The 19,605-nt window shown below is 43.9% G+C and overlaps 1 protein-coding gene across 1 annotated transcript; it reads right to left on the minus strand.

Moving 5' to 3' along the window:
• Window positions 1-1,798: 1,798 nt before the first annotated feature.
• On the minus strand, window positions 1,799-17,727 carry LOC136044890 (heterogeneous nuclear ribonucleoprotein Q-like). The gene is made up of 9 exons (XM_065730402.1): window positions 17,691-17,727; window positions 16,507-16,666; window positions 14,908-15,026; window positions 14,617-14,724; window positions 12,436-12,549; window positions 12,168-12,344; window positions 8,130-8,265; window positions 7,036-7,241; window positions 1,799-2,101 (listed from the first exon to the last, which is right to left on the minus strand). The coding sequence occupies exons 2-9, from the start codon at window positions 16,652-16,654 to the stop codon at window positions 1,799-1,801; spliced, it is 1,311 nt and encodes a 436-aa protein (XP_065586474.1). The 5' UTR covers window positions 16,655-16,666; window positions 17,691-17,727.
• Window positions 17,728-19,605: the final 1,878 nt, after the last annotated feature.

The following is a 19,605-nucleotide window of genomic DNA, read 5'->3' on the forward strand; positions in this document are numbered from 1 at the left end:
GCCGCATTAACTGCTTTTCTTCACGCTAAGAATTCCAGTTTAGCTAAGTAGAAAGGATTTAAACCCATCAACTCAACCAACCAAACAAACACAAGGCAAGGGAAATATTTGTTATACAAATATGTGGCGGCTTCTAGTAAAAACGTTTATTGCTACACACAGTGGAGATGAAATTAAGGCCACGCTCTATGATAAGATTACAAAACTTGGCTTTCAGATCAAAGCAATTAAGGTATATTTATTGAACCCAATAACCATCACGGCTAGCAAAGATACAATAACTTCACCGTTCAGTAATCTGACACCTGACTGGGGATGTAATTAGAAGAGAAGTCTGAAGACAGACTGATTGCTTCTTGCACAAAAGCACACAGCTCCTAGTTGCTGCTTGCAGATCAGCCTACAACTTTGCCACTTCCAGGACGACTACTGCTCAATGATACCAGCATCCCCAGTGAGAAAGCAGCATCTCACGCTGTAGATTTAAAAGATATGTACTTCTATCAAGCTTGGCTTGCTGTATTCTCCCCTCATTGCCTAGCAAGAAACACAAGCCTCAACACTTACAGCGTTAGCTTGGTGATTCACGAGGCACGCAACAAGCCACTGACTTCTTCAAAACGCCCTTACAAGTTAGGGCACGTCAGCATATGTGCCAGCATGAGAACTGGTAACTCAAGACACACCTAAGTGCAACGCAGAGCCGCCCCAATCTCGGGCTGAGCTGCTTCCATCCCCAGCCCTTCAGAGCCGCCGACGCAGGCGGACACCCCTCTCCCATCAGCCCCAAGAGCTCTGCCACGCTCAAAATGGCGCGGTCCACGCAGAGCCCCGCCGGGCACCGCCCGCACCAGGGCAAAATGGGACCCCGCCGCCCACGCGGCCGCCGCCTCCACGAACTACATTTCCCAGAGTGCCCCGCGCCGCTTCCGCCGGGAAACGGACCCCGCCGCTCTCCTGTCCCCCTCCCCGCGGGACGCGGGGCACGCCGGGACCTGTAGTTCTCCCCTCCGTCCCCTCTCCGCCGCGGCGTTTCACCCCTGGGCCGCGGCCCCACGGCGGTCGCCGGCCCGCAGCGCCGCACCTCGTTCGCACGCCCCGCGGAGCGAGCGTCGCCGCCTGCCCCAGCTTCAAACAAACGCGCGGCACCGCCATGTGGTGCCACCCCTCTCCCCCCTAATTAGCCCAGGTGTCCCTCAGCTCCGCTCGCACAGCACCGTACTCATCCGCCACACAACCCCTTACCACCGCCGCCGCTCCACAGAAAAAAAGGTGGCGGGGGGAAATTCGCTGGCTTTATATGGACCTAGAGAGGTGGGAACGAGGCTAGCCCCGCCCCTCGCCCCTCGAGCCCGGGGGCGGGGACTGTGAGAGGCGGGCGCAGGAACGCGCTTTCCCCGCCCGGCGCGCGCCCGCGCTCGTAGGGCTGCCGAAGGCGGGGGGGGGCGGGGCAGCGGGCAGAACGAGTTGGGGTATCAACCGACCGCAGCTCCAGCTCGTCAAGCTGTGACAAATGCATCGTGCGGGGTTCTTGTTTGGTTTTGCCTGTGTTGGTATTCTCCAGGGCTCCAACTGGCTAAACTGTTCTTCCTAAGCGTTTCAGCTTTCCTTTGTGTCCCGTTGGACCTTCGTGGAGTTGCACGGCATGTACGCCCTTTCTGTTTTTGGAAATGGCGCGCACTGCTTTACCGTGTACAGCATTCCGTGTCGGCGGGGCTGACAAATCTCCACATGCTCACAGCGGTGGAAAGCTTTCTGATACGGCTATTGCCTCCTCCTGCACTGTGTCTTTGTAGGGTCAGAAGGCATTTTTCTTGATATCCAATCTGAATTCTCCCCTGGTGCAACTGAAGGCGATTACCTCTTGTCCTATCTCTGTTACCTGGGAGAGGAGGCTGACACCCACCTCATTCCAGCCTCCCTTTCGAGAGTTGTAGAAAGCAATGAAGCCTTTCTTAAGCCTTCTCTTCTCCTGACAAAACAATCCCAGTTCCCTCAGCTGCTCCCCATGAGTCTTGTGCTCTGGACCCTTCAGCAACTCTATTGCCTTTCTTTGGGCATTGTCTTTCTGAAGGAAATCTATATCACTAGTTTCTATAGTCTGGCAGAAGGGACAGATTTTAGGGGGACAGGTTTACTAGTAGTGCCTGAATGCAAACTTTTTATTCCCAGAGAAATATAGCTCATATTTCTCAGCATCACATAAATCTACTGTCACTGGTCAAGCTTTTGGGATAAGGGAAGTACAGTTTAATGGAGATGAGCAATAATTAAAAGGCTGAAAATGAAAACAGACAAGGTTTCTTCTTAGCTGCTTTGCTTTCCCCTCCTTCGGGCTTCTTCAACTTGGAGCTACACCCTATGTGTTTGGAAGAGAGCGCAGACTGTAGAGCACCACCTGATCTTCAAACTCTGCTCCGCAGCAAAATCCAAAGGCTAGTTGCAACCACAATTGCGATTGCAGCAAAGATTAATTTATAATGAGCCCTTCCCAATTTAGCTCATCTCACACCTGTGCCTGTATTCACAGAGTAAGCACTGGAAAGGAGAGTGCTGGTTATGAAATGCTGGTGGCACACAGTATTGCCTCTTTTGAGCCTCACACAAATTTATGCCTCCCTGAATGGCTGGTGCTAAGGCTAGGGCTAGGGCTTTTCTGCTCCAGCTAACTTTCTCCAAGTTATCTTTTCTTACTATAAATGATTTATTTTTCTTCTTGTTATTTCTCCCCCCTTTTCCCTTTATGTTCCTATTTTGCATCCGGCTTCCTGGATTTTCTCCTTTAGCTTTGCGACTTTGATGACTCACATCTCTTGGTTTAGTTTGGGGTTGTTACCAGCACATCCTTTGGGATACTGAGTTCCCCTCCCCTCTCAGCTTCCCAGCAGGAAATCTATTGTGTGCAGCTTTGATTTCTTCCTTTTCAGAACTGTAGTACTCGCTGTGAAATCCTGAGCTGTGTTTACCTTATTCTGCACTATGCATCATAAAAAGTGTGAGTTGTGAAATAGTTTCATTCGGCTTATGATTTTGACCCTGTTCAAAATTTTTAAATAAATATATATATAAATATATTTTTTTTTTAAAGAAAACAATCTGTCTTCAAGTTTTTAATCACCTTAGTGTGCTTAACAGAAAGATGAGAATGTTTTGTTCATAACTGAGATCATAAAAATGTTGGTCTGGCTACACACTCAGAGTGTAGGGCCACCCTCCAACATCCTGCCTCCAACTTTATCCAGAAGTAAACTCTATTAGTGACTGTTTAAAACACCATGAGAAACACCTCTACACGCAGCAAGTCTTCTCACAGAGGCTGCAGAAATCTCATTTGCTTACTCATTCCTCAAATGGAAGTTAATTCTTCTCATTTCTCTTCGAGATGGTCTGAAAGTGCATTCAAGAAGCAAGCACAGTATGGGCTTGTACAGTGGTGATGTTCTCTATTCCTTGTTCCCAAGCACTTCCCAAACTTTGGCTTCCTTTCTTCTTTTTCTTTCTTTTTTTTTTCCTTTTTCCTTTTTTTTTTTTTTACTTTGCTATTATCATGCATTGAGACAATAATTCCACACAACCATTTGTCACCAATGCACCATCTTTAATACCAAAGCAATTTCAAGAGATTGTTAACAATAATTCAATTAGCATTTCACCTGGATGTCTTTACAACATGGTCTGATCACATTGAAACTGCAACAACCTCCAGAACCATGAAGCAAATTCTGTGATGAACGCTATATAAGTGCTAAGTGGTCGAGAGTGGGAAATTTCCCAAGAGCTTCAGCACTGAATACAGAACAGGAAAATGAATGAAATTGCCGGGCCTAATTTTATCTGAAAGGGCTTCCTGTGCCTCTTGCATGTGAGAAGGGATATGTTATCAGTTTTGGTAGGCTAAGCATCTTTATACTGGTATATGTTTATCTGCACTTCAAGTCTTTCTGAATGCTGATTTTATGCCTTGAAAATAGTGTCCTCCATTTATCTTCATATCAGTTGTTTAAGGAACAGCCACCTCCAAACAACTGAAAACCTATCTTCTCCGCCCATGCCTCACGCAACGTGACTAGTAAATTCTATGAAGACTGAAATGCAGCTTCTAAGATCAGAAGGCCTGGTTACCTATAAAGTGTTTAGATACAACTGGTTAACTGCTGGAAAAAAAAAACACAATTCAGCCTGACATACACTAGACTCTAATACACCAGACAGCACGCAGTGGACACTGGGGAATAACATACGTTCACTGGCCATTAGCATTTACAAACTTGTCCCTGCATCCGCACTGAGCCTGCACTAAATGACCTTAGCATGACATCATCCATGAGTTCCTTCTCACATCCCCTATAAGTGCCCTAGCATTTTGTAAATACGCACCTACAAAATACTCTCTGCAACATTTAAACAAAAGTCTGACAGAAAAAGAGGAAAAAAACCAACATATATACAGTATTTGACTTGCTGTTCCTAATCCTAATGGTCAACACAAGTAACACAGGGTACAAAGGGACCAAAAAATGCATGCTTCAGCTTTCTGAAGTGAAACTATCATCCCTGCTCCTATAAAGTACAGGAATTTAGAACACCCAGACATCTACTTGTATATACACTATGTAATTGCTACGTGTATGACTGTGTAATTAGGCTACTAATAAACAGAACAGACTTCTATAAAACCTTGTCTCACTAGATGGCAGAGTTAGGATGGGATGAAAGAACACCATAGACCACAGATCTGATCCAGGTAATCAACTTCAGCCTTTGGCAATAGCTACCCTTGATGATTCTCAGGGGATGAAAGAAGTCACAGTCAGCTCCATAGGGAAAGCTTCTTCCTATCCTGTGATAACATTCTCCAACACGGCTTTGAAGTACAAGCAAGCTATCTTAACTGTACCTTAACTCAAGAAAGTGAATTACAGAAGTTTTGTCACATAACCGCCTGCTTTTAGAACCGGTATCTTTCACACTAATGTTGCTTCAGGAAAGGATAAAATCAGAGCTGGTTCCTCAAAAGATTCCCAAGTAGCTTTCAACACTAAGTCCACAACAACTGACATTCTTTATGTCTGATATGATGACCAAGCATAAACTCTGTCAGCTTTTAGCACAAGCTGCGCTAACATGACATTCTGAAAAACAAATAGTTTAAATTTTCTGTGTATTTCAATATATTAATCTCTAACACCCTTGCTCTTGCTACAGCTTAAAAAGCATAGCTGAGCCAGTCAAAAAAGGTGCCAATGCTAAAACTGAAGCAAAGACGAAATCATTTATCTTTCATTTAAGCTGAAGAGGTTTAAAAAAAAAAATTCACTTGGTTAAGGCTCACCAAGAATTCAGCAACACACACCTAACAAGCAATATATCCCACTGTTCCGCATGCAAGCACACAGCAACGTTGTGTCATAAATGCAGGATCCACCTGAACACTGTTCAGGACTGGAGTATCCCCAAATTACTTGGGATCTGCTTCTTTTCTTACAGCACAAACACTTCAACCTTTATTACTACATTCTCCAAGGGTTAGTATCCCTGCCTCCTGCCCTGTCATCTACCAGGCAGCCACGAGAACCAGACTTTATTTAGCTACTTAAGCAGCCAATCCAGCACATGCTCTGTAGCCACAGCCATGCTACAGAAAGTGGCATCAAAATGCTGCTTAGGAGAAAACTATCAGCACGACTACTTGGAGTTGGAAAAAATGTTTGTTTGGACCAGTAATCAATTACTTTAAAACTGTGTTCATACAGAATCTGTTTCCACGTGTACAGAACTCCTGTAGTGTACAGTCTAGCTTCAAAAGCTAGCCTTCTACCTCAACATGCAGAAGACATTTGATATTTAAGGCAATATCCCTTTCAAGCACCTCAGCATTTGGTAAATACGCATCCACAAAATACTCTCTGCAACATTTCAACAAGAGTCTGTAGAAAAAAAGGAAAAAAATAACAACTTTAACAAAACACATTTAAATTACTAGGTGTTACTATATTGACAAAACAACAACCTTATCTGCTGAGCCAAGAAATTCAGACAGACTGATGCAGGAAATGCCACTCTTAACAAATGTTGCCTTCGAGACTCTTCCCTGCTCCTGATTAACTACCAATACAGGGCAAGAAAAACAAAGATTGCAAACAGGGTACTCCAAATGCTGCTGCATTACCCTTACTACAAGAGCGGATTAAATTTGTCCCCCAAAAGTGAGCTTCTGCCCCAACCCCTTTCCCTTATGGATCATCAAAGAGATCTCAGCCAAGCTATCTTATTAGGTCCATCGATGCAGGACTCCAGCATATGACATTTCTTAGACGAAAGTAAAAGCACTGGCAAAAAAACAAGTAAAGAGATAAGGATATGAGCTAGCTAGGAGTTTCCATCAAACAACTCAGCTACACAACAAAACTGAAAACAACAGTCCTGGACATTATCTGATGGGAAGGAAAATCAAGTAATCAATTTCTATTTCAAAATATCACACAGGACATAAGTACTACAGTGTATTTCAAAATATTTGTTCAGAATTAAGCTTAACTGAAACAGTCAAAATTCAGGCATCATTTTTTAAAGAATTTTTTTTTATTACTTGAGGAGGGTTTTACTAACAGTTCAAAATACAAAATAATTGCTCAGCTTCTCAAAAGCAACTGCTACAAGACACCTTTGAAAATCCCAATTTGCATATCTTATATGTTCCACTTCTGAAGTGATAAACACGCAGTTCCAGGCTTAAAAATCATTTAAGCTTATTCTCAGATCAGACGGATTTCTGGGCAATCAAATATTTAAGCGACAAAAACATCTTTATTTTCGGAGTCACCACAACCACTTCCAGAGGAGAAATTAAGTACCCCAGCACATGGATCATTCACCCTTGGGAGCATAAACATCAGCCAACAACTTTTTTTAAATTCAACACATCTCTCTTACAAGAAGGCTGAGAGATGCCATTTAAACCTAGGCTAATACCAGGAAATACTTACTCTGGAACAAGACACTAAGTATACTACGTTTCTCTTACTGCTTTTTTACATTTGCCATGATTTCGGGATCTGGGACTTTCATAGGGTCAGCCCATTCAGCTGTAACAACATTTCCCCAGACTTTCACTTTGCCACTCATTAACCTACGTCTGGCCTCAGCAGCAATTTTGTGATCTTCATATTCAAGGAAACAGGAACGTCGTTTCTTTTTCTTGACACCGGGCTGATGATATAATATGACATCTGTAAGGCCCTCTGAAATGAAACAAAGAAATGATCTGTTATGGCTTTAGTCTATGACTTAATAATATAAAGTAGGGATTATGCTCCTGGGAAGTATGCATCTAAACACTGGTTCCAAAAAATCATGACCATGCTAGACTTTTGAGACTATGAACATTAATTCCATTTTCCACACTGCCAAGACCAACGTTTTCAAAAGACATTAGGCTATCCCAGCTTAGGATCCTCTTTATTAAGTGAAGAAAACTTAGAAGCTATGGAAGAGTACCTTTCATCTCACTGACCAGAGGAGGGAGGGCAGCCAAAAGTTGTGTTTTGTCACTCCTCCTCTCAAACCCCCTAAGTCACAGTACTTATCAGCATGTGTTTTTTCCATGGATGTCCAAAGAACAAAAGGTTAAATTCGCATGATTTCAAGACATCTAAAGAGTTTCAGTGCTGCTCCAGGGAACCTAAAGTATAGCATTCAGTAACAGAGGAAGCCATAAAACGTTACCTTTTCAAGTTTATATGTTATTATCAAAAAGAGATCCTTATCAAAACAATAAGAATTCTGAAGCACAAAACTAGTTATGTTATTCAATCTGCTTCAGTTCTGTTTTTAAAAGTTCTGAAACATCTGTTGGTACTGAAATAATTAAACCATACATTTGTTTGAACGGCCTTTTTAAACACTGCACACATTTTCTCAGTAAAGCCTGAAACTACACACCTAGTTTAATTACAGATTTCAGCCCTCAGCACAGTACATTAAAAAAGAAAAAAAAACACTGATCCCAAAAGCCAATGCAAATCCTAAGTCCTATCAGTCATCATCTCTCAACAAGGCAAAGATGGCAAAAAGTTCATCACTGATCACATGTGACACCTTCCACATCAATAAAACAGTTACTGAGTTACCTGTTACTTTGCTGAACTCTTCAACAATTTGCTCCTTGGTTTTACTCTTAGGAATAGAACCAACAAAAAGTCTATTATTGGCAACAGAGATGCATACACCGATGTGTTTTCCAGAACGGATTTCATAATTGTTGTACTGAAAGAAAAATAGACAACCATCAGTTACAAATAACTTGAACTCTCCTCCAACAGCGGCAGTATCAAATACTTCTGAAAGTAAAACATGTAGCTATGTATTACGTTCCTTGACATTGAAAACATCCTTATGATATACACTCAATTATTTTGCTCTATACCTATGTTCTTTAGTCTACTTTCATAGTGCCTCTCCCAGAACAGACACCCTGAACGTATCGACAGTTCAAGGGGAAAAATACACACCACTGTAGACAACTGCTGACAAAAAAAACCAAAACATGCCTTTTACTGAGATGCAGACAGACATATCCAAATAACAGCAAGGAGGTCCAATGGTGGAAGGCCAACCTTTTTCCAACTGCAAGCCCATTAACAAGCAGTTCTTCAGCTTGGAAAATGTGTTCTGTGGTTAACGTTTTATTGACAAGTAGCAGAACAGCATTTCAAAACTTAATCTAGCTATTTAATCTAGAAAGTGGTTTTGTGTCTGGTGGCAAACTTCCCCACATACGCGAAGTCTTCCACACCTCCTTCCTGCTTGGTGCACCAAAAATCAGGGTGGAGATGTACATTTATTTGTACTTCTATGTTGTTTAAATAAAAAACAACAAAAAACCCTGCCTAATTGAGAAGCTATACAATTGTAACAGAAGTGAGCTGAGAGTTGTACCTGCAGAAAGGATTTTCAGTGGCACCTTTCCAACTAGTTATGTAGCAAAATACAATAAAATGCAGCAAAAAGCATCTCTGTATCTGCTGACTGCATGACGGCAGACTTGATTTTAAGTTGGAGACCAAAATCACACAGAAATATGTATATATGTTTAATAGTTGTGAACACTGACTAGAAAGAGATTATACTGGAAAAAAAAAACCTTTAGAAGAAACACCTTTTAAAAACGGTAGCCGTGTATGTGTCTGGAAACGACGCAAAAAGACTCTTCTAAAACTGAATATATAGGTAAATTTTATCCAATATCTTATCTAGATGTTCCTTTTAAAATCTAAGACTGAAGCCTGACTCCACATTTCAACCAGAAGACCCTCCCACACCTCTTAACAAGAATGACTCTTAATTATTCTAACACACTGCAATTCCACAGACATCGGTTTTTTTATACTACAATACATTAACTACTACTTTCTATCACATGTTTCTCCTACCTCTGACAAAGCAGCCTGCAATTAAGTGCTCCTAAATATACAGTCGGTGCTTTTTAGGTAAATAGTCTGCAAACCAACTGTAAACTTAGATAAGGCCCACGCAGGCCCAATTCTGGATTAATTCTGGAATGCTTGCATAATTCACCTGTACCTGCACTTTGATCAAACTTGTGTTTGCTCTGGTCAAAAAATACTTCCAATTACAACAGCATACCCTATACATTCTGCTACAAGCTTAGCCCACTTAGCTTATTTCTGTGCATGCCTACAGTAACACTAATCCTCATGAAACAATTTCCAAAACTGAGAACAACTTCATATGATACAGTAGAAAGGACAACCAAATCCATATGTATAAAACCAACCAGAACACAATACTCGTCCACAGTCACAAGACAAACACCAGCACGCCAACAGAGAAGAGATGCCTGAAAGAAGTCACACCCAACTTCTGACAGGTGGCGCTTGCACGAACACCACTTGAGATGCCACTTGTACTCAAGCAGCTGGCAGGAGGGCAGGGATGGTGGGCTGCACACTGGATGAAGTACTAGACAGAAAATTAACCACTGCTCATATCTTTAAGTCTTCTTGGTATCAAGCCACAGCACCATTCCATTTTTTGTTTGAAGCACAGCACCAAAGTTATTTCAAACAAAACGTAAGGAGCTCTCCTTTTTTAAGCTGCTGGTGCTATGCATAAACAAAATAAGAGCTTCAACCATTTAAGTCCAAGATTTCTTCTGGTAAAAGAATAGGTTAAGTCAGTATTTTCTGCTATTTAGGTATAGACAAAACTTTACAGCTCCTCTTACTGCCCAGAAATCTAAGGCAACACACGGGTTTTTAGCCTCATTTTTGGTAAATTTCAGAATCCTAAATGGGGAAAAAAAAGCCACCAGGAAGAAAATAGGAAACAGAAGAGACTGATCGCTATCACGTTGCATCCAGAAAGATCTGAAGAGTTTCTTGCACATCAGAAGTTTTTATGCAGTACCAAAAAGAACACTGCAGGTTAAAATAGTAGCATTTTAGAACAGCTGACCAACGGCCCAGAGATCTTCAGTAACCCATCTCACAGATGTGTAACTAATGTTAGGTCATCAACCCATTATTTTCAGCAGAGCTCCACAGGCATATTTTGCTGATTCTCTTGCAAGTTACAACTTGACAACTTGGGCAGCCTCTAATACACCAAACCAGACAGCCTGCTATGGCTGGGACCACTCAAAAGCTCAACTGGATCTTGTGGCAGTTGTCAGAACTAACCCTGCCATGAAAGAGGTTAGGACAAACACTGAAAATCAGCCCTATCAATCCTAAAAAGTTTCAACTGTTGCCCTCACTAGATATCTAAGTGAAAGACAAGAAACAATACTTTATTATTTCCTGCTTAACAAAGACCAAGTGTACAGAGGCATTAAGTACCTTCCTCCCTTATATCGCCGAGTTCAAGACTGAGGCCAGGTACGTGACATGTTACTTCTAGGGAAATAAAATCTGAATGACTTCTGAGACCCTCAAAGAAATGCACTGTGTTTAAGCAAAATGTAGCTGAGGAAAAATCTCTTTGCTTCATCCGTACCTCTGATAACATATTTGGCTCGTTCCACTCTTTTGCTAAGTCATGTGCATAACTCTAAAGCCTTTACACGCATTTATAAATAGCTAAGCTGACAGTGGAAGTACAAAGAGGTACACGCAAACAGCTGAGTTTTCTTAAGTGTATTTGGATTGCTCCCAGGAACACTGAACGTTCTTGTTTAAAAAGTTAAACAGTAGATACCACTTTCCTTTCTGTACTTCCACTTCTTTTTTTTCCAATATATTTCAATACTTTTGGGGGAGACAGTCCTGTCCTTGGCTTTATTTGTCCTTATCAATTATTTCCATTACTAATGTGTCAGCAAGGGAACTTAACTTTCTACCTTATGACAAAAGAGAGATTTTAACCCTACTGGTTTTATACAGTGCCAGTGTAACTCAGAATTTCTGAGTACAGCTGACACTCTCAGGATCACCTCAGCCACATCAATGCAGCAGCAACTAGCTCAAAAAGATTCACATTAAATTTAACTAGAAAGACAAAGGATGAGGGGGTCATAAAAAGAATAAAAGTTGCTTCATGTGTAAAATGAGGAAGTCTCACTGACTTGCCTATTATATCAGAAGAATTCACACCTCTGTCCAAACAACATAAGCATTTTAAGCCATAGCTTTTCTGTCATTTTCCAGTCAGTCTAAAGAGACAGAATAGACCTTAAAAAGTGATTCTCTCTCCTCTGAAGTATCTCATGAAACTATGTGACTTCAGACACACTTTTCTACCGTGGTGCCCTCTGCTGGTACTCGAGCAAAACAGAAATCGTACAAAGCCCAACCAAATCCTTAGCACCGCAGCAACTCAATGAGCACTTCCTTCAACTCATCCAAACAATAACAGCTCCAAAGTCACTACCGCTAACACAACTATTGTCAGAAGTAAATGCTTACCAAACTGGACCAAACTTAACACTGTTATTTTTTTTAATTCTGCCCCTAAGACATCCAAGCAAAGATTTATATGCAGAATTACGTACAAATGCTTAAAAATGCCGAGTGGACATTTGTGAAATGATAGAACAATGACACAGCTTAATTTTAAGCATTCAGGCATCAGCACAAGGACAACTGCTTAAAAGCCACAGTGTTCTTAGTGAAAAAATACAAATGAAAAAGGCAAAGGAAAAAACTTACCAGCTTAACAGCCTCCTGAGCTGCTTCTTTAGTACAGAATGTGACAAGAGCATATCCTCTATTTAGACCAGTTAATGGATCCATCATTAAGCGGAGATCCCATATAGGTCCGGCTTTCTCAAATAAGGGAACGAGTTCATCTTCAAACATGTCTCTTGGAAACGTACCCACAAATATCTACAACAGACACAGAATGTTGCTTATAAAAAAATAAAAAAAATACACCCAAGAAATAAAAGTGCCCCCACATTAATTACGTCCTCCTTACCTCTGTTCCAACAGAAGGCTGCGGGCCTGAATATACAGACTCTGGAGGAGGCCCGCCATACTTCCTCTTTCCCGTAGTCACATCAAGAGTGTAGCCGGTTCTTTCCAAGAGTGCCTGCAAGTGTAACATTTAAAAACGTTAAATCATATGGAAATCTGCCTGATTTAGATGTACTTCATTCACAGACAACAGACATGCTTAAAATTCAACTTTAACCATATTGCTTTGAAACTCTCATAGGCGAACAAGCCTAGTGCTTCAACAAGCAACTTACAGAACAATTACTCAAACTGCCAAGAATTGAAACAGAAAATAGGGAGTTCACACGGAGTTTTCCCTGATTCCTTCATTTTCATACACATACATGCAGGAAAAAAAAAGCAAAAAAAAGAGGCCAAGTATTAGAACACCGAGCTTCCCTTTAATTAGGAAGATCTTAGCAGTCCGAGCCACTTCTTGTTTTGGCATGCCCAATCCTGCAAACGTTTATGCAGAGAAGTTCCCTTCACTTAATGAGATTACTCATAAGTGTGAAGTTAAAGAACACATGTTCAAGCGCTTACAACTCTTAAAAACTTATTTGTACCAAGTTAAAGATGAAAGACTCCCTCAACTTTCCAAGACGCCAACTAAGCATACTTCCTTTTCCTTCCCTTCACGTTTGGTAAAGTTGCTTATCACAGAATTTAATGTAAACTGCAGTATACCTAACTCCTGTCACAGGAGTTCCTTGGTGTCACAAGACTCACATGAAGAAACAGTCTATTCTTTAAGACAGTTCTGAGTAAGCTTATGCCACCAATAGTATCTCCCTATTGTAGGGTTGCTTTAAATCTGAACTCAGGGAAAAAAAAATAAGTCAGTAGCTGAATTTACATACTCTGAACTCAAATACCTATGTTGACAAGTGAAGCTCTCTAACTGAGTGTCACTCTTTCCCTGCGCAGGTTCGTATCCTGCCGACTACACCATTAGAAATGTCATGCTCCATTGTAAAGGAGGGCAACGAGGTTCTTAGATTATGTATATACCCAGCATGAGATTAAGAAACAACGGTTCAAATGTTGGTCAGACCAGTTTATTACCAATATTGACCAGGGAGATGGGGAAGGCGGACACTGTTAAGGATGATGGGGAAGGGAAGGCGAGCGATAGGAAAGATAGGAAAGAAGCAAGGGTTTGTACAACGCGGGGAAAGTCACCAGCCAGGATCCCAGGGGCGGTCCGGTTGCAAGCAGCTCCGACGGTCCGAGGCAGAAGAGCAGGGGCGGCAGAAGCGGGGAGAACAGCAGCAGCGACGGGCAGCCCTGAGCAGCAAGCAGCTGTCCTGGAGAAGCGGCACCGGGTCAGCACAGGAGAAGCAGCGTGGGGAAAGTCCAGGAACAGGGTCAGCCAGCACCGGAGAAGCAGCCAACAGTGATCAGCTTGTGAGGGTTCAGATGGTAGAACACCTCGAAGGAGCGGTGAGGTCCAGGAGAAAGCAGCATCTCAGGCAGCAGGCCCAGGAGGGAGTTCTGCAGCAGGGATCAGCTCATGAGGTTTCTGATGGAAGAACACCAACAGAGCAACACCAATAAAACCACAACAATCTCATGGTGGTCGATCCCTCTTTTATCCTTCATTTCTCTTGCCTACGTGGCAAAACCTGTGCTAGCCTGCCAGGCAAGCTTCTCCTGAGACGGCTATCTCCCCACGGAGATGAGTGAGTACCACACAAAAGAGTGCTAAGCAGCCAATGAGCTGCAGCTTCTCTCTCTTTCGTTGCCCAAGGACATGCCCATCTGCTTGTCCCTTAGACAAAGGATTTCACAACCCTTTCCCAGGACTAGCTTGGACATGTTCGGACATGTTCATCAGCAAACTTTGAGGCAATGATATAAAATATTAGTCTCTTACACTGAGCCAACTAGCCAAGACTCAGCACATAAACCAAACCATCACACCTTTTTCGTGTACCAACACACATTCAGTTCCAGTAACTGACAGCATCTAAGCTCTCTTCAAGATGCAATCTAAGATGAAAACGTAAATAAAAGCTAGTAAACAATGACAAACAACCTAACACAGCCTTTACGAAGAAAGCACAGTTCCTTAAAAACTAAAAACTCTATCATAACCACTTTGAAAAAACAAAAAACAAAACAACATGGCATTTGTCCCTTTTATCTCTTAGGCACATACCTTGATTTTTGCCTCATCTGGTCCTCTGCTAGAATCTGCCACCTTGGTCCCCTGTTTTTCCCTCTGCCTGTACGTCTTCATGACTCCACATAAAAAGGCACTTTTGTTCTGCAAGAGATGCATTAATCTTCAGTTCTGCAAACATTACAAACCAGAATCTAATTTTGCCTCGAACTTCCACACAGCACGTTTTACATATCACATACGGTTCACTGAAGAGATTTAATCAAGCTTTCTGCCAGTCTACCAGCAGTTTATCCCTCAATTATATTCCAAATTGCTTAATGTTACCTGAACATGTGAGAGATCACTGTCTTTAAACTGCTGAAGCACTGCCAATGCACCTTCTTCATTAAACTCCTTTAAAGCTTCAATAGCTCTTTCATCTAGATCGCTATGTGCAACTAACCCTAGAGAAAAGGAAAAAAAATACCAATTACATTTGGGTAGCAATCTCTGTTTAATCATATTTAACACACCTAACATGTTTCAGTGTCCCCTGAACCAATCACTGGCTGAAAGTAAGTTACTATGCTTAAGAAATCACTTCGTTCCCTAAGTTGAATATTCAAGAGCACTGAGCTTATTTTTAATCATAAGTGTCAAAAACAAACAAACCAAAAAAAGATTCAGACTATGAGTTACTGCGTTTACTGTCACGGTTTGCAGGACAGTTTGACCCGGTACCATAACAATTGAGGCAGGGGACCCACGGGCCCACACCTCGGGGAAGGGGAAAGGAGAAAGGGAAAAAGGAGAAGGGAGATGGGCCTAGGAACAAAACAGCGGCAACGATCTGAGGAGGAAAGCTATTTTACTAAATAGATATCAGAAAGGAAAAATAACACAATATAATATAATATAATTGGAATTGAGGCAAATGAATCAAATAAAATGAGCAAGAGAGAGTGTCCGATAAACCGAAGGCCTTACGCTAACGCTGAAGGCGGACGGCTGCAACAAACACCCACTGCCGAGCTCGGTCCCGAAGGGAAGAGAGAGTCCCGTGACCGCAGACAGTTTTTATCTTTCCCTCTGAGCGTAAACACGTAAGAACGCAAAGCATCGCAAAGTCCTCTGGGGAATGGAGTTCTTCTTCTCTTCTGAGACAGGCATACCTGGAACTATTGATGATCCACGGAGCTGGAACATTAACTCCTTAACTCTCAATACTCCACATGATGTTATGATGTGGAATATCAACAATACAACAAAAATCACAAAACCATAACAGTTTACGTATTTGACTTCTCAACAATCCAAGTTACATGGGGCAGGAGGTTTAGTTTCAGTGTCCTGAAGTTGAATTCAGAAGGATCTATCAAAATCTGACTTAGCTTGACTGACATTGCTCCGTGATATTCTGAGAGAAGACTGCAAACCGCAGCACTCAAAGTGATCCAGGAACTACAAAATCAAGGTTTACTATGCCACTGCCATGCCTGATAGGAAGAATACAGTGACCTTGGCATCCATGAGCTTCAATACCATGTCACAAAGCATCATTTACATCAGACGATGACTACCAAGGCTTTAGTCACTTGAAATTACAGACAACTACAGTAAAAATGCACAAAGCCCACATCAACTGCTCCTTCTAAGCATCAACTGTTGCCTGTCCCAGGTGGTATACTATGCTTGCACTCGCACTTTTTCCCACCACCCACCCCAAGTGGCTTGACCCAGACTGGTCTCTGGGAAACACAAGGACAAGTTATTGCACAAAGTGAGAAAAACAAACAAACAATAAAAGAAAACCCACAGATTTTGTTAATACTACAGCCCCGTACTTCTGGAAAGCACAATTAAGTTGCTTGGTTAGCACAAAGACAGCAGAACCCAATGAAATATCCTAGGATCCAGGAAGGGTTTGCAAGTTTCCCAGCTTACCTGCCACGTAAATTTCATCTAATTTTTCAGCGACTTTCTGTGGTAAACCAGCATCAAGCAACGTCTGGAAGTGCTCAGAATGGGTAACTGCAGCAGAAGTGTCCATTGGCTCCTCGGTACCGTTCCCATTCACATGTTCAGTAGCCATGTTTCCAGATATCTGTTCAAACGCAAGAAGAGGAATCGTTAAGCTACAAACAACTTCAAGCAGAACAATCCAAGTGACAACACGTGCAGCAGCCCGCCCAGTTCTCGCGAAGGGACGGCGCAGCGCTTCCCGGATACTTTGAGCTTCCGAAGACGCACAGAATTCCTCAAAAGGAGCGCTGACACAAAGGGAAGCCCTAACGCCGCTGCCTGGCGGGGGCGGGGTGGCTCTCACTGCAGGTTTTACACAACGCAGCCAGACACTGACTCACCTCGCTCTCCCGAGAAGCTCCCAACAAGTTCGGGACGGAGCAAGCAGCCAGCGGCGGGGGCGGGACGCAGCCAACTGCCGCGCTCCGTCACCGCCATCCCCGGACCCGAAGCCCCCGGCCCCGCCGCGGCCGCGCTCCCCTCCCGCCCGCCGGACCGGGCCGGCGAACGAACAAAGCGCCCGTGGCAGCCCGCACCCTCCCACGGCGGCAGCCATGAGCCCGCTGGAAACACGTGCTCAGCGCGCTCGGACGTCCTACAACTTCCTCCCCTCCCCGCCGCGCTCCCGGGAGCAGGAGGAGCGGCTCCCCCCGCCCGCACCCCGGCCCTTCCACACCTCTCGCCCGATTCCCCCCGGTGCGCGGTTGCAACACCGCGGGCCCGATTTCACCACCGGCCCGGCCGCGCCGCCGCCGAGCCGCGCTTCCCCCGAAACAATGCGGGGCCGCACCGCCGGCCCCAGCTCCCAGCCGGCCCCGGAGCCGAGCGAACCCAACGGATCCCGCGGCGCGGCGCGGGCAATGAATGGCGCGGCGGGGCCGGCGGGACAATGAGGCAGAGCCACGCGTCCCGCACGGCGCCGTGCCCCCGCCCGCAGGGCCTACCCGCCTCCCCCGGCCCGGCCCGACACGCCGCACGGAACGGCCGCGGCGTTTCTCCGCCCGCGACGCGGCGCCGCCCGGCGGCGCTGAGGGCCCTCCGCCGCCTCAGCCGGGCCCGGCCCGCTGCCGGCCCCGCTCCGAGCCGATCCCCCGCCCGGAGCTGACCTGCGGCTGCGGGGGTGAAACGCCGTGCGAAGGGGCTCGGGGCTGAGGAGCTGCCCCCCTTCTCCGCTCCCTCGGTGCGTCCGGTCAGTGTGCTGGAGCTGGCGTAAAATGGCAGCCGCTAGAGCGATCACGCCGCTGCTGGCACCGACCCCAACCCAATCCAATCGGCTCGGGAGGGCGGGGGGGGAAGCGAGGAGGAGGCGCCGCGCGCGCTTGCCCAACCCCAAACCCGGGGTCTCCCAGGCAGCTCCGCAAGGGTTATCGCCTCGCCCCGCCCGCCGGGCTGCCCGCGCCCGCCCCGCCGCGGTAATTGCACAGTAATTCATTGAAAGCTCTACCTCCCCCCACCATATTAAAAAAAAAAAACAAAAACAAAGTAACTCAAGTTTACTTTAGGTCAGTCTGTAATAATTCTCTATCTACACTTTTTCAACTAGTACTGTCATTGCAGAGACAATGTTCCTTCAGTTACAGGAAGCTTCAATTCTAAGTAAAAGATAGTACTGACTTGTTACAAGCCTGAAGTAAGGCTCAGGGCTACTGACGGTGAGAACATACATCAACAGACCAAATTTTCACCTCCAATGTATTTTGGACAGTAACACTGACCTAGCAACGCCGTCTTATCTGGTCTCCAGTTATTGCAGCTTTCATTAGTGTAAGGGCTGAAAGCAAAATCAGTATTAAAGTATCCTCAAAGAAAAAGAAACGAGCCGTTACTTTAGTCTTCATCTATTCCCCTGCTGTTGCAATCACATACGTTTTATAACCGATGTAACATTCACATTTCACATCCCCTTAAACATTAGAGATAGGTCATAACTGCCAAGCAACATTCAAGCAGAATGAATATCTCCTTAGGAAATTCACTGGAAAGGATCTCTATCCTCCTGCTTCTTATACTGGTCATCCTCAGACAGAATACTGAGCAAAGCAGATTTTGTCTTACTCAATACAGTCATTCTTTTGAGCATAAAATACTACTTTTGTCTTGCAGAGCCTACAGGAAGTTTTAAACAATGACTGAGGAGTACTGTTTTCACAGCTGATAGCCTAACTGGACTATCTACTAGAAAGCCAAATCGTGTTTGAAAGAAGATGGAATTCATTTTCCAGTTTACATCCTCTAAGAAAAGCAATTAATGACAGACAAGCAAAAATACTTGTACTGCTGGTTCTAATGAGAAGTGCAAAGAACGCAAGTTCACTGGCCACACGCACACAGCATATACAGGCTTCTGTCTGGACTCTACTCACCTGTTAGTAGTCACTTGCTGAATTCATTCATTACAACTAAATTTGTCCTCTCAACTGTGGGAAAGGGTCAAAACTGGGGGGCGGGGGAAATAGCATCCCAAACTCAGGGTTACATATGTGCTCCAATTGAAAAAAAAAAAGGCTTTCCTTGGACAAAGTCTAACAGTGCTCAGACTGCTGTGACTGGTCAAACGTTTTGAGCAAATGAGTCTCTCCCGAAAAACTGATTGCTGAACTCCCACCTTTGGAAGTTGTAACTCACCAGCTGTTAATTCAGTTGGAAATGACCATCCTTGAAAGTACAGCTCATAACCAACGTTTACATGGCATATTTGTCGTATTAAGAGCTTGTCTGAAAGAGAAGGCAGCAATGCCACCAAAGCTGGCAAACAATGTTTGACATGAGACACCTCTCTTCCACAAGTGATTTGCAGCATTATCCCCCACCACCACGAGCAGAGAGGCTCACCTTATACCCTCTCAATTTAAACTTTGTCATGTTAACATCCTCCATCACCATTAGTCTCATCCTGAAGACTATAAGGTAGTCTCATGGCAAAAAAAAAAAAAAAAACACAAAAAAAAACAAAAAAACCTCGTTCTGAATTCCTATACCACATTTTTCTTCGGTTGCCCATATTCAGCATACCGGTGAGCA

The sequence above is a fragment of the Cyrtonyx montezumae genome, unplaced genomic scaffold (genome assembly GCF_038088225.1).
Source record: "Cyrtonyx montezumae isolate F1298 unplaced genomic scaffold, pur_monq_1.0 scaffold_13, whole genome shotgun sequence".
Lineage (NCBI taxonomy): Eukaryota > Metazoa > Chordata > Aves > Galliformes > Odontophoridae > Cyrtonyx > Cyrtonyx montezumae.

What these genes read in the sequence shown, in the direction of transcription:
- LOC136044890 (XM_065730402.1), bottom strand. Translation starts at nt 16,654, where the DNA reads ATGGCTACTGAACATGTGAATGGGAACGGTACCGAGGAGCCAATGGAC. An exon ending in AGATGAAATTTACGTGGCAG is followed by an intron (nt 15,027 to 16,506) that starts GTAAGCTGGGAA and finishes CCTTTTCTCTAG; the next exon opens with GGTTAGTTGCACATAGCGAT. An exon ending in CAGATGAGGCAAAAATCAAG is followed by an intron (nt 12,550 to 14,616) that starts GTATGTGCCTAA and finishes TTACACTTGCAG; the next exon opens with GCACTCTTGGAAAGAACCGG.